The 13,472-nt window shown below is 37.0% G+C and overlaps 2 protein-coding genes and 1 pseudogene across 7 annotated transcripts in view; 1 reads left to right on the top strand and 2 right to left on the bottom strand.

Annotated features, from left to right (window-relative positions):
• LOC113679002 (usherin) overlaps positions 1 to 4,088 on the bottom strand; it is a 38,704-nt gene extending 34,616 nt beyond the window's left edge. For 5 of the 6 annotated variants that reach the window (XM_089186872.1, XM_089186876.1, XM_089186875.1 and 2 more), the window contains exons 1-4: positions 3,798 to 4,088; positions 2,083 to 2,396; positions 1,715 to 1,859; positions 367 to 677 (exon numbers count right to left, since the gene is read on the bottom strand). In XM_089186872.1, the coding sequence (XP_089042998.1) occupies positions 367 to 677; positions 1,715 to 1,859; positions 2,083 to 2,396; positions 3,798 to 3,873 (846 nt within the window). In that variant the 5' untranslated portion in view covers positions 3,874 to 4,088. Of the gene's footprint in view, positions 1 to 366; positions 678 to 1,714; positions 1,860 to 2,082; positions 2,397 to 3,036; positions 3,274 to 3,797 lie in introns of those variants that run through there. The other variant, XM_089186873.1, reaches the window with a different exon arrangement.
• A 4,023-nt stretch (positions 4,089 to 8,111) lies between these two features.
• On the top strand, positions 8,112 to 10,000 carry LOC149037077 (uncharacterized; annotated as a pseudogene).
• The window catches only part of LOC113679005 (uncharacterized), a 30,530-nt gene continuing 25,961 nt past the window's right edge, over positions 8,904 to 13,472 (bottom strand). The window contains exons 14-18 of the mRNA XM_089186909.1: positions 13,315 to 13,414; positions 12,554 to 12,863; positions 12,248 to 12,290; positions 11,653 to 11,919; positions 8,904 to 11,247 (exon numbers count right to left, since the gene is read on the bottom strand). Coding sequence (XP_089043035.1) covers positions 10,853 to 11,247; positions 11,653 to 11,919; positions 12,248 to 12,290; positions 12,554 to 12,863; positions 13,315 to 13,414 — 1,115 coding nt within the window. The 3' untranslated portion in view covers positions 8,904 to 10,852. The remainder of the gene's footprint in view (positions 11,248 to 11,652; positions 11,920 to 12,247; positions 12,291 to 12,553; positions 12,864 to 13,314; positions 13,415 to 13,472) is intronic.

Genomic DNA, 13,472 nt, shown 5'->3' with positions numbered 1-13,472 from the left:
CAACAAATATATGTGTATAGGTCATGAGAATAAGGAAATGATCACCCATTTAAGATGCTTCTGATTGTCATACAAACTTTTGAACTGAAAGTGTCACTTCTTTCTAGTGGAATACAAGTGTTGAAAATCAATTGCTTTTAAGTTTTCAACTTTGGTCAATGTGTATTAGGTAACAGTTACTGATTTTGCCTTTTACAAAAAAACTGACCATCAGATCACAAACATGGATAGGGCATTTGAACACAGTCCCCCCCCTCCCCCTTGGAGAGCCCAGTGGATTGCCTGGGAAAAAAGTTAAACCTTCAAATTGATCCAGCACTTAATGACCTGAGAAAAACCTACATTTATAGCTGGATCTAAACCCACCTTGTCAGCACTGTTTTCCTGATAGGTGACAAAATTTGCATTATCAAGGGATAATCTTAACTTGTATTTCGTTGTCCACTCATTGGCCCTTCGATTTCCCTGTGTAGCTACAGCACAGATGACATACTCAAACAGCAGGTCAATTTGAAGGTAATCATTAGCATTGTGGTTGCCACGAGGTGCCCATGACTTTACCCCATTTAAGCGACCATATTTTGCTGCATATACTGAATTGAACCTTGACGAGGCGGAGAAGCTGCTGTCTGGAATGGTACCAGTCCTGGCTACACCAATGGCCTGGGTATAACACACTGCAAAATAATGATCCATAATTAAACTTGAAAATTATTTACAAATACATTTCAAGAACCAGTCTTTATGTTATTACCTTCTAGCATCTTAACCCTTTAGCTGTGCCACACATTTCCTTGTAAAATGGTTATGAGAATTTTTTGTTTAATCTACGATATTATCTTGTACCTCATAAGTTTGAGTAATCTCATTAACTGCTTACTGGATAATGTACGGAAACAAAAGGGAGAAGTTACATGCAAATCACTTCTGGGAGTTAAAAGGTTAAAGCCCTGAATTTTTCCAACGTTTGCTAATTATCTTACCCCTTTAACTCCCAAGATCTCATTAGCAATTCTCCTTACTGTCTGCCATACAGTTCTTGTGATGTTAGTTTGGAGAATTTGGTATTAGATCAACTAATAATCCCTTAATTAATATTTGTCTTTATTCTCATCACTTGTCTGCTTGCTATTGTATTGACATGGGAGGTAAAGGGTTAATAGAGCTTCAATGATTCAGCTTCTAAGTGTTGAATGAAAGTGTTTTGCCTGAAACATTTAACTTAAGTTTCATTACTGTGTCTAGTACACTAAAAATACTTCTTAGTCAATGCCCTCTTCACCCTGTAAACTGCAGACAGGAAATTGTCTGAGTAATTTGCATTTCAATATTTTCCAAAACTAATGATTTTATGTTGTTGTTGCTTACTTTTTTATCTGATAAGAGAATTAAAAATGATTTGTATCTTTAACTATTTAACTCCCATATCAAATTTGTAATTCTCACTACTGTCAACTATATATTTCTTATAATGTTAGTTCAGAGAATTAATTATTGGATCAACTAATTATCCCCAAATTGATATTTTTCTTTATTCTTATCACTTATCTGATTGATATTGTATTGATAGTGCGAGGAGAAATTCTGTCTTGGTCGCTTGTGGGAGTTAGAGGGTTAAGGTTCATTTAGTCAGAATAACAAGTGTTACAAAAATGACCCAGCTAATAGGTTGAAGATTAATTTATTTATTATAATTAATGCATTTCAAACTCACTTGGCTTTTGAGTCACTCCAAACACCTCTGTTCTCATACACACCCCACCCTGGTGAGTTTGAGGCAGAAATCGGAGATATTTTGTCAACACTCTATAAACAGCATGTTTAACCTCTGAGTTTCGGTCAAGATTTCCATCTAGAACCTTCAAAAGAAAAGGAAATAAATCCTTATACATCCTCAAAAATATGATTTCTTGAAGTAAAAAGGTCATGAATAATCAACATACATTGCTGATATTCCTATTGAGTCTCTTCAACATTATTGCATATTCAGAAATACTCACAGCTCTAAGTGAGTGCAAGAAAATAATTCTCTGAGAAATGATGTCTTGAAGTATGCACCGCATGTATGTCTCATACAGGTACCTTAATTTGTCCACCTTCCTTGTAGTCTGTCCAAGTTGTCCCATCTGTGGATAACTGTAGTTTGTAGGTCTTTACCCACTGATCTGCTTGAGAATTCCCTTGAGTGGACACAGCACAGATGATATGAAGTGTCTGTAGATCAATCTGTAGATATGGGTTGGTGTCACTTGTTCCTGCACACCATGATGATCCTGATGTGTAGTTCAGTCGACCATTCTTTGCTGGTTTGCCAGCACTTTGTACTGAAGAAGCAGTTATTTTACTGTCTGTAATTTGTCCATCTGCCATTCCAAGATCTGAACCAATACAATCTCCTATGACAAGTTATTCAGATGTTTTTTAAGATAAAACTTAGTTAAGCAACATTAAGATGACAAGCCAACATGTACATGTACAATATGTGGTCTGGAGAAGATTGATATGCACTTTTTCACCACCTACGCTATAAATTTGTTTGTCATTGATTGATGTGTGATCACGTGTCTTTGCATGTATCAAATGTTGTCTACACCATATGTATTGCTAGAATGTACTCAAAGCCCACAAAAGCCCATGATAACAACAAGCCTGAAGCTGGGGGAGGGGGGAATTGAGTCAGTTTTTGCACTGGATAAGTGGTGTTACCCTCTTAAAATCTCTCCCTCGCTAATAGTCTATTCTGTGGCCAATTATAGACCCTACCCTAGTCACTTTTGGGAAAATGTAACTTTAAATCCTATAGTAACTATTGAAAATGCAACCCCATTCCAGTCGATCCAGACGTGAAAATGCAATCCCATCCGGCGGCAAATCCCCAACAGCCTCTTATTAGGAAGTAAGAGGCACAGTAAATACACAGAGGACAACAATAAATACCTATGAGCCATTTAGTTACAACCACAGTGTTTTGAGATCACCTGAAGATTTCAATTCTTTCTCAGACTTCTAAAAGCAATGGATAAATTAAACTCTTACCAATCCCGGTTGGTAGTGTTTTTTTTTTTTAGAGCTACAGATCTTTCGGGAATATTCTGTCTGCTTGATCTTTTGGAAATATGTGAATGAAATCTCTGAGAGACGAAGCAAAAGCAGCGAAATTCGACGGCCACTATAGTGTCTACTTGATATGAACGTAAACACTTCGATGTCATTTTAACTTGCAAGTAATGAAATATCCCGCAAACACGCGAGAAATTCCCAAACTGATACCCAGTCTCTTTCTACCTTTGTTGATTTATAAATAGACGAACAAAATTTTTATTTCATTTTATTTCCTTTTTTTCTTTTCTTTCATTAAAATCTTCAAATGTAGTTTTACACATATCGTTGGACTTTCCGTTTTCTTATTCGTTCGTTTGAATAATTCGCGTATTTGATAGACCATCGTAGAAATATGAATTGTCTTTGCTAGTAGCTCTCATTTCTATCAAATGAAAAAATTTTGTATTTTTCTTCAAAGGAAAGAATTGCGTAGGCAATTAGCGAGAAAACCCTCTCTTAAATTGATCGAGGGAAAGTTTACTCCGTACCATTGGGGTAAGGAGTAAGTTTACCGGCACTTGTGATATATCATATCGTCTCTGTCTTCTTTCTTTTACATGCGCCTAAATGATCAGAAAACGGGTCGGTGCGGATAATTCTTTTTAAGACAACAGGATAAAAGGCAAAAACGATATTTTAAGGATATCGTGAGATGGTTAGGCGTGTGGATGCAATGAGAGGAACTCTGTTCTTACCTAAAGCCAGAGGAATTCCAAATAGCAAGGCAAGGAAAGCCAGCTTAAGGAGTAGCTCGAGATGAATCTCAGCCATAATTTGCTTCAGTCAGCAGAAGGCGTCCACGACTGTTTTCCCTCTATGGGTCGTACACTCAAACTTCTTTTTAGTGCGGTACGGCTTGAAACTTGCGAGTACCTCTTTACTTTGTATTATGATAGCACTGCTCCAAGTTTTTCAACGCAGGAAAGTTACAAATTTGCCACTTACAGTAGCTGGTGCAGAAAGTAATTTGTGGGCTACTGAGGAAATGGGGATATAGGTATCGTAAAGAACTTTATTCTTTGCGTGTTACAAACGTGTCTATACCAGTTTTAGCTTAAATTACCTTTACGTCATCTTTTAATACGGCTTATTCACATTTTTAACAGTTAATGACTGGTTTTGTTTGGGCAAGTTTTTCAGCTGTACGTTTAGAGACATTTTACCTGCACTGCAAAAATCCGAAGCTAATACTTTGTTTATCCAGCAAGAAAAGCCGGAATACGAGTCGAACCAAGAAACCTTGCTACCCGTGTTGTGCTCGTAACTACTTAAAGCGATTTCTATACGATTATCTTTTTTTAAGTCGTGTTTAAACTAAGGATGATGTTTGTTTTAAATACGAGTTAGTGTTAGGGCTAGTGTGAAACTGAGAGTGCGTAAATGACAGATAAGTATAATATGACAATAATTTACAGTTCATTGAAACTTAACGCACGTCCACGTATTTTATTACACTTTCTTTAACAGACAGTGCAATTCATTTCTTAACTTACCCCTTACAGCCTGGTTTTATTTATGTCATTTATAGGGTAAATCGGCACGGATACGTAACAGAACAACAAGAAACAAAACTATTTACGGTAATGGTTTTGAAACTCCCTTTAACGGTTGGAATTTTGGTCGTCTTCCAATGTTGGGACTGTTCAACACAACACATTGAGTACAAAGGAAACGATTGAGGGGGAAATGAATTCTTAACGAAAAGTAAAAGCAAGTCAACTGAACCCTCCATAGAAGAGATTTAGCTCTCGACTGGATTTTCAGCCATGTTCTCTCAACTAAAAGGCAAAGTTGTCTAAATGTTAGAATTGATTTCTCTAACACTCGTTTGTGGTCTGGTTGATCCTTCTTTATTTGCTTCTCTTCTCAAGTTGTTACAATGGGGACTAGCTTCAATATATCAGGGAAAACTAGAGTCTCCGCTTATAAAGGTGTTACTGCAGATGACATTTCTAAGCCGTCAATCTTCTTGTGTCGTCATCGTACCATCTCAACTAGCGAATCACGTTTGACTACGTATTATAGTTCCCACATACTGAGTAAGCACCTTAAGGTTGTCTACGCAGTTACAAAATCAATTTCTTCCCTAATTTTCATATCTTTACGGTTGAGATCGGCCAGAACAGAAACGAGATCGACAATATAAAAATTACAAATAACCTTGGTGCAGAGTGTTATTTATACCTAAAAGTGTATCTTAAGAGAAAATCACCTTTAAAGATTGTTACATAACAACATCTTGGTCACAAGAGTTAAAGAAGAAAGGCGCTCACAAGTACCGCCCCCAAATTGCTTCTTGTTGCGAAAACATGAGGGACATCACCTGTTTACCCTTAAATTACCTCTAGGAACACGAAGGTGTCGAACGCGACCAATTACCAGGGAGATTTACTCTTCCTGGACTAACAAATTGACTTATTTAAGAACACGGCCTATCACGAGTTCCATGTCAACTTCACGATCACAACGAAGAAAACGTGATTAAACTCACTAGGTGAACGTGGCCAAACTCACAAGAAGAACGTGATTAAACTCAACCTTTAAGATAAGACCACCAAGAAGGCGTACGAAGTAATCAACCTGCCCTTTTCATAATTTACATTAAATGACTTAGAATAATATAATATTTCCATTCCTTTTCTTTCTAACACCAATACAGAAAACCCTTAGAATATTGTAGATTAACTATAATTGTAATTTTATCATTTAACATAAATTCATGAGGATTGTGACATTAGGAAATCTAGGCCTCTTTCCACGAAAGGAAATTTCAATCAAACAGCTCTGGTATCAGCGAAAGATATCGTACTGATGTTTCCACGAAAAAGGTCACAAGATTCCATGAAAAGCCGCTGAATTCCTTTAATGTTTGATCCATAGATAGGATTAGGAATATATGTCAGCTCATTGAAGCTAAGTCTCTTAAATTTGCACAATTAAAGAGAGTGTTTTAAAGATGATTTTAAACAACGCTCTTACGAAATTATGTAAACGTCTCAAAAAGTTGCAGATTGTACGAGATTTTAGGAAGAACTTTTAATGTGTGCGAATTTGTGGCATCAAAACTTCCTCCGGCGATATAAGTACCTACTGCTTGGGAAGCATGACGTTTGTGTATGAGGTTTGATCATCAGCCAATGTCTTGAATACATTGTCTGTCGTTGCTCCAACATTATGATGACAAAGACGATGCTATTTGCGAAACCAAAGCTTCCACATCGAGACCCCTAGATTAACAACTCGAGTTTGCTGAACGTCTCTATTGAACGAGCGAAAAAGGAGCACGCGAGTGAATCTAGTTTCGAGGCATTGATTGAACGACAACTCAACAAGATTGCTGATCGGAGGAACACACTGGAACTAGAACTAAGAGCCTTAGTGGGTTTCACAGGGCCTGTGACTTGACTGTGTCTCCTGCCTTCACCCTGATATATAGACCTAGAATGTAAGCGTCTTGGTCCAAGTTACTGTTGCGTCATATCAAGAGTCCAATTTCTTAGAAAAGCGGAAGTCTGAAAGCAAGTAATCGCTGTTTTGTGTCTTTTATAAGTATATTATGATGACCCTTGTGATAGAACGTGTTAATTGAATTTTTCATCTGCTTCACACATCATAGACAAGTCGCTCATCTGGACTAGTAAAAAGTGCTAATGATGTTAATTTCAAATTTAGATAAAATTCATTATAATCACACATTGATTTGAATTCTAGTACTCTGATCAGCTTCCAACAAAGCGTGTCGGCTTCGTGCGTTGGAGCATTGTACCAGCATCGCCAGGTCACGAGGGCGAATCCTGTTCGGGCCTTAACAAATTGATATATTCGTCTTTATTTAATTTTTTTTTGTCTTCAAACCCTTATTTAAACAACTTTTTGGCTTGTGCACAAATTAGCAAATGTATTAACAGTCATAAGAAGCAATTTGAGAATAATCTCTTAAGCTATCATAACAGTAGACTTTATCCAACTCATTATCAATTGCTATCAGAGATTAACTAATGCGGAAGTCTCTGAAGTCTGTTTTACAAGTTTTCTTTGTCTTTGGAAACCAAAAAGACGAGTATATCATTTTTGGTTTCAAGGCTAACTGCTAGGAGAGACGCGATATATCGATCATGTTGGTGGAACAAGGGTACTGTCTTCATGCAAAACCAAATAAATTCGTATTAAAATGAGACTGTATTCTCTTGCCCAGTTATTCTTCCCAACTCCTTTGACATTTTTCTTTACCGCTTAAAGAGGGTGTCTAAAAAGGTTCGTTCAAGGGGAAAGAATTTCGAGACTTTGACAGCTAACCGCTTTCGGCTGTAGTTCAATCTAAAAATATCCTTCGACGAAAAAGGAACTATATGACGGAGAGAAGGCACGCTTCGACTGACAAAAATTAACGCTAATGATCATGACTAAACATACCTTTTTACTGGGATACTTGTTGTAGCCCAGTCATAAAACGCCTTTGTTTTTTTGTCGTCTTTTTTTTTCCTCCACCACAAAATGGAAAAATTGCGCAATAGTACCCAGTGGTCATTGGGCCCTCAACACCATGGCAATTAACTGTGATCCAATAAGGGTGAAGGTGTTCAAATGCTGATCACATGTGTTATTTTGATGATGATTGACGTTGTCATACATGGACAGGGCCGGGTCACATGATGAACCACGAGGTTTTTGCTTATAAAACTCTTTTGTCAGGCATTTTGTATTTAGCGACGTAGGTTCAACGTTTTTTATTCACGATTACCAGGAGCTTTATGGTGCAAATGCGCAAAATACTTACAGACGCATACACAAGTCGTATTGTTCGCGGCAAATCCACGCTGAAAGATGTTACTGAGCGGTATTTTTGGAACGAATTGAGTCGCGAACGCTTGAAAGCCATGAAAGCCATGTATGCCTTGAAAAGCCATCAAAGCCTTGTATGCCTTACATGCCAAGTACGCCAATGTCTTAGTAGAAAAACGTACACCTGTTGAAAAAAGCAAAATCTGAAACCAAACTGCATATACTCTATGCAGTCTATTCAACAACATCACTACCGTGAGACTGAAGAACAAAACTCTTATAGATGCAAACTGCATGCGAAGAAAGACGCCATGTTGGATTCACTTGATGCCAAGGAACGTACCTACGATAACACGATAGCAGTACGAATGGTATTACTTTCACTATCAAAGGTGAATCTTACGTTTGCTTTCATTGTAATTGTATGGATATTCTTTATTAATAAATACATGATCCAAAATCCTGGGTTTTTAGTGTATAATGTTATGTTATCTATTGATTACGCAATTGTCTTGTGGGCTAATTTCTATGCGAAGTTGTTAATTTCTTCAGCAAAAGCTGCCGTGAATAGCTTCGATGAATGTAACGTATTTGAGAAATCTGCTCAGTTATCTGTTATTGTACATGATGAGAAGCTTACAAATAGCAATGATGAAGCATTTTCAGTAAATACAGTCTGTAACTGTAGATCTCGATACGACAAATTTGTTTATTTAAATCGCCTTCGTACGCATAGTATTCGTGTTCGTGATCGTGAGCCCAGCAGAATACTAAAGAAAAGAACTACACGTATTTTGAAGATATCGAGGAAAGTAAGACGTTTACTTCGAACCTACATCAGAAAAAGCATACCGAAGTCTTCCCGAATGCATCTTTTTACAAATAAAGCTCGTGAGAAATACATGCACTTGGAATCAAATGTGGGAATAAAGGAACAACGAAATATCCCCATCCTCAAGGAACTTGTGTACTGTTAGAAGTTAACACTTTAAATGAGCTGATAAACTCTTTTCAAGGTCTTTCTCAAAATCCAAATGTTTTATTTGAACTCAAAGGTGTACATATTAATGAAAAAACAATGTGATATAACATATTTCTGATCAACAGTTGTCAGCTGTCCCCCTCAAAGCAAATTATGCAGATGCTGAAACTACAACCATTCATATTCACTTGTTATGATGTTGTGCCACATCTTTTTATAGCATTTGTTTTCCCATTATCAAATATTGTGGGTATTAGAATTCACAGACACTGGATAGAATCACTGACCATGCAAACAAGTTTTACAAAGAAAAACTCAGTGGCAATAACCATCCACCGACTATCAACAATTTCCCAAGGACACTTCATATGAAGCAGATATCAATATTGCCTATAATTTGGAGAAACAAGGAATGCTATGATGTACATCTCTTGGTAGCAAATTATTGCTCCAGAAGTTAATCACAGATAATATTAAAGATAATACTGGGTTTTTAATGTGGATTTCAAATTATTGCTTCAGCTGTATTTTTCAGCACAATAATATGAAAACAAAAGCAAAAAGTGTTAAGTACTATATTATATGATTCAGTCCTAATGGCACACTTGATATATTTGAAGAAATGAATGATATAGATTTTCTTATTCAGTCACTAGTGGATATTGTAAAAAAAACAATTCCAGAGTAGAGATGTAGAATATTATATTACATTTATATGTTGTTCAACTAATTTGTCAAATGCTGGAATACAAAAGGTAATTGCAAAACATAAGTCTCATAGTCAGAAAGAACTACATGCAAAAAGGAAAAAAGAAAGCTATGCAACAAATGGAACCTGCAGAGAAAACAAAACTTTGTCTGATAGAGCAATATGGTACAAGTCACTGGATCCTGCAGAAAAGAAAAGCTTTTTTCTCACAGAGTTGAGTGGTATAAATCACTGGATCCTAAGAAAAAGAAAAGCTTTTGTCCAAATCAGCAGATTGGTATAAATCACTTGGTTCTGCAGAAAAACAAAATCTTTCGTCTCGCAGAGCAATTTGGTATAAATCACTGGATACTGCACAAAAACAAAAGAGAGCAGCATGGTTGAACTCTCTCAATTCTGTACAAAAACGGAAAAGAGCAGAATAGTATAAGTCATTGAATCCTGAAGAAAAAGAAGAACTTTTATCTGGCAGAGCAGAATGGTGTAAAACACTGGATACTGCAGGAAAAGATAAGATATCAAACGTCCAAGCTAATACGGAAGCCCATAGAAACTCAGTTCAACATGATTTAGATCATAAGATCACAGCTTTTCAAAGTAACATTAGGGAAGGTTCACATTATATTTGCTCTGTTTATAACAATATACAGAAAAACTGTTATCCAGTTAAAACGTTAAATGTGCAACACTCAGCAAGAACTATTTACTGAGTTGTATACCCAAGATTCCTTTCCGTCTTGGAATGACCTATCACCTGATGACAACCTTTTTTGAGCTTACTATTTCAGTATACTATTCCGACACCCGGTAGTATCACTACACTTGATCTCAAGGATCCAGTACCATCGGGTATCCCAGTTACCCTGCTCACAGGGTCTAGTTAAAATTAAGTTTTCTCTGATCATTTACCACATGGATATGAAGAACATGATGATAGGTTCTTAAAATAGTCTCCTTGATTTAGAAGTGTTCTGCTAATTCTATGTAAGTACTACATGACTGTGATCTACAAAGATCGAACTGAATATTCAATTTAGGCCACAAGAGTAATATAAATTCTTTACTGTATAGCAGAAGAACAGCCTCTTCAAATTTTATCTTTACTCATCTGAAGGCCACAACAGCGCTACTATATGTCACGATTTTCTATATGAGAATAGGCGGCTGTACCAAGTCTACTGTTCAATTGTGACTCTGCGATCATAGGCCAGAAATATCTATGTTCCGAGGGGATTCTATCTTCAACTGAAAAGAGCAGTGAGAAGAATAGAACCAAATCAACACACACTATTTCCTGTGTCATTAACTCTTTCTTCCCTGTCTTCTCCTTCTCTCTCTTCAGTTTCTTTCTCAAAGCTCACACTTTGGCTATCAAATGCTCTATTTTCAAACTTCAAACCTTGAAGTTCAAGAAATGCAGGCGATTGGCCTTCGGAAGACATCGAGTGGAGTTGAAGACAAGGTCCTGAAGAAGACGCAAGTTGCTCATACGAAGAGTCGAGAGGACCCATGACATCATAGACGAGTCTGTTCAGATCGTTTGTTTTGTCATTTAGTTCGATTCCAGCTCTTCTATACTTCCACTTGTATACCACTACGCCAATGACAGCCAACAACACACAAAAAACACAAATCACAACGATAACAGCAACAGGGAAGTTGCTTCGTTTACCTAATTCAAAGAATAAAGAAGGAAATTGTTATCAATTAACAGTTTCGAACAAACTACACTTGAAGTAAGCCGTATGATATGAACAGCATGCAACAAAACAAGTCTTTTTGTTTATCTCGAATTAAGGTGCACACAAGTAAATAACAAACGAGACATATAATGTTCCAAAAATTTAAATAAAGAAAAAAGAAGAGAGAAGGGGGGTGGCTATCATCTTGCCGTGTTACCTCACGCGAGCAACGGGTAACAGTGGGGTGACTTGCGATGGACCACTAATTCAACAAGAACCAATATTTGAACAGCAAATTCATATAGCGCCACGTTGGCTATTTGATGTACCAAAGTACTTTATAGGTAAAGACTTCGCTACATGAGGAACAAAAAAAGTACTGATTTCCAACTTACCAGTCACGATCAAAGTTGTAGCTGAATGGCTCACTCCAAAACTGTTCGATGCTGTACATTCATAGACACCGCTATCACGAGGTATCACGTCCCTAATAACAAGTACCTTGCCATCATTGTTAAAGTTAGCCCGTGGTATACTGGTATCTCCATCTTTACTCCACGTAACAGAAGGTCGTGGATCTCCGCTGGCCTCACATGTCAACTCTGCCTTTTCACCAACAATTATAGTTGTCTTTTCTGGTAGTTCCTTGACCACGGGCTTATCTGCCATGATTATATTACAAGACATTCCGTTTTCAATTCAAAACACCTAAAACAAGCTATACTCTGACACCTACTTAACTTATCATTGAAAATTCTGAGTCCCCATGAGGAATAGATTGCTCAAAGGGACTCAGAATATTTTCTTTGTCCCACGTTCGTGACAAGACGAAAAAACATCTTTCTCTATTCTTTACCGAGCTAAAAACACCATCTCTCTTATTCTATAAATCTATCATCATACCTGATTTCCTTTACTTACAAAACTGTTAAACATCATGAATAGAGAAAGCCACAGAACCACTAAAATAAATGCAAAATCGTACGGTACCTTTAGTTTTCAGCGCTACGAAACTGCTTGAGGTATACAGCGTCTGCAAAGACAGCCCATAAAAACGTCATAAGCGAAATTCCTTGAGCAAAATGGATTCAAACATGTACAAAAAACTTGAAAACGTGGGTGGAGGTGGGGGGGGGGGGAGGGGGCATGACAAAGACGTAATTTGGAGTGGAAGCAGCGAGAAGTAACGACTACATTCAAAATATATTGGGCCTTGAGGTAAAATATACGCCGTTCATCTTTTGTATTATAATGTTGCATAATTTTAGGTGGAGACAAATCAGTTGATCAAAATACCTCTGTGACAAAAGCTCTGAGAAACACTCTGTAGTTCGTATTTGGGTGCAATGGTCTGTTGTAATAATACTCTTCACCATTACTTCTCTTGCTTCTTATTTTACCGTTTGACTGGACTCCATCTCCTACAGTAAATTCTTGGTGATTGTTAAAATCATTTCCTCCAAACTGGAAAGTGACATAAGCTGCAGGTAATGGAGATTTGTGAGCTTCTTCATAAGTCATCAGCTCTTGTGTTGTAAAATCTGCTGGTGGGTTTACGACACCATTGTAGTCTGAGCGATATGTAATGACGATGATCTGGAAAAAACTGTAAGACCAAGATTATTTTTTTAAGCTGTCGTATTAACAAGGTCTCAAAAATTGGTTTCACTGAAAACCCGAAATTACGCATACAATTGATGTAAAGAATATTCTAATTTTTAAAAACACGGAAAGAGACAAACACGAACTAAGAGGCTATTAACTGCGGAACAAAATACAAAATCAGTTAGAGGTTATCAAGAAGATTATAAAGAGAGCATTCTCACAAGTCTTTAAAATTATGTGAACTACTATAACTGCGGCATCCAAAAGTTATGATAACAGGGCTTATACTTAGTGTTCAAGAATTTTTTTTTCATGATTGGGGTTCATCTACTAACGCCATTGGAGATTAAATACAGTTGAGAACCAGCCTTAAAAAGCTTTCCTGGTATTTAGAAAGTATCCTAGATTTCGTAAATTTGTTGAAGGGGAGAACTAAAACTTGCTCAACATACCTTGCATGTCCCATAAAATTTGGAAGTGTTATTTTTGCTGTGATTCCTCCGTCGCTAGAGAATTTTGCTGGGGAAGGCTTTTCACGGGACCAAACTTCACCTGTGAAGGGAAATGTATGGTCTATTGAAGAGGAAATTCATTTATGAAGAATTTCTGG

The sequence above is a fragment of the Pocillopora damicornis genome, chromosome 11 (genome assembly GCF_964200805.1).
Source record: "Pocillopora damicornis chromosome 11, jaPocDami1.2, whole genome shotgun sequence".
Classification (NCBI taxonomy): Eukaryota; Metazoa; Cnidaria; class Anthozoa; order Scleractinia; family Pocilloporidae; genus Pocillopora; species Pocillopora damicornis.
Note: the sequence above shows the minus strand (reverse complement) of the source record. Positions and strands in the feature narration are given on the sequence as shown.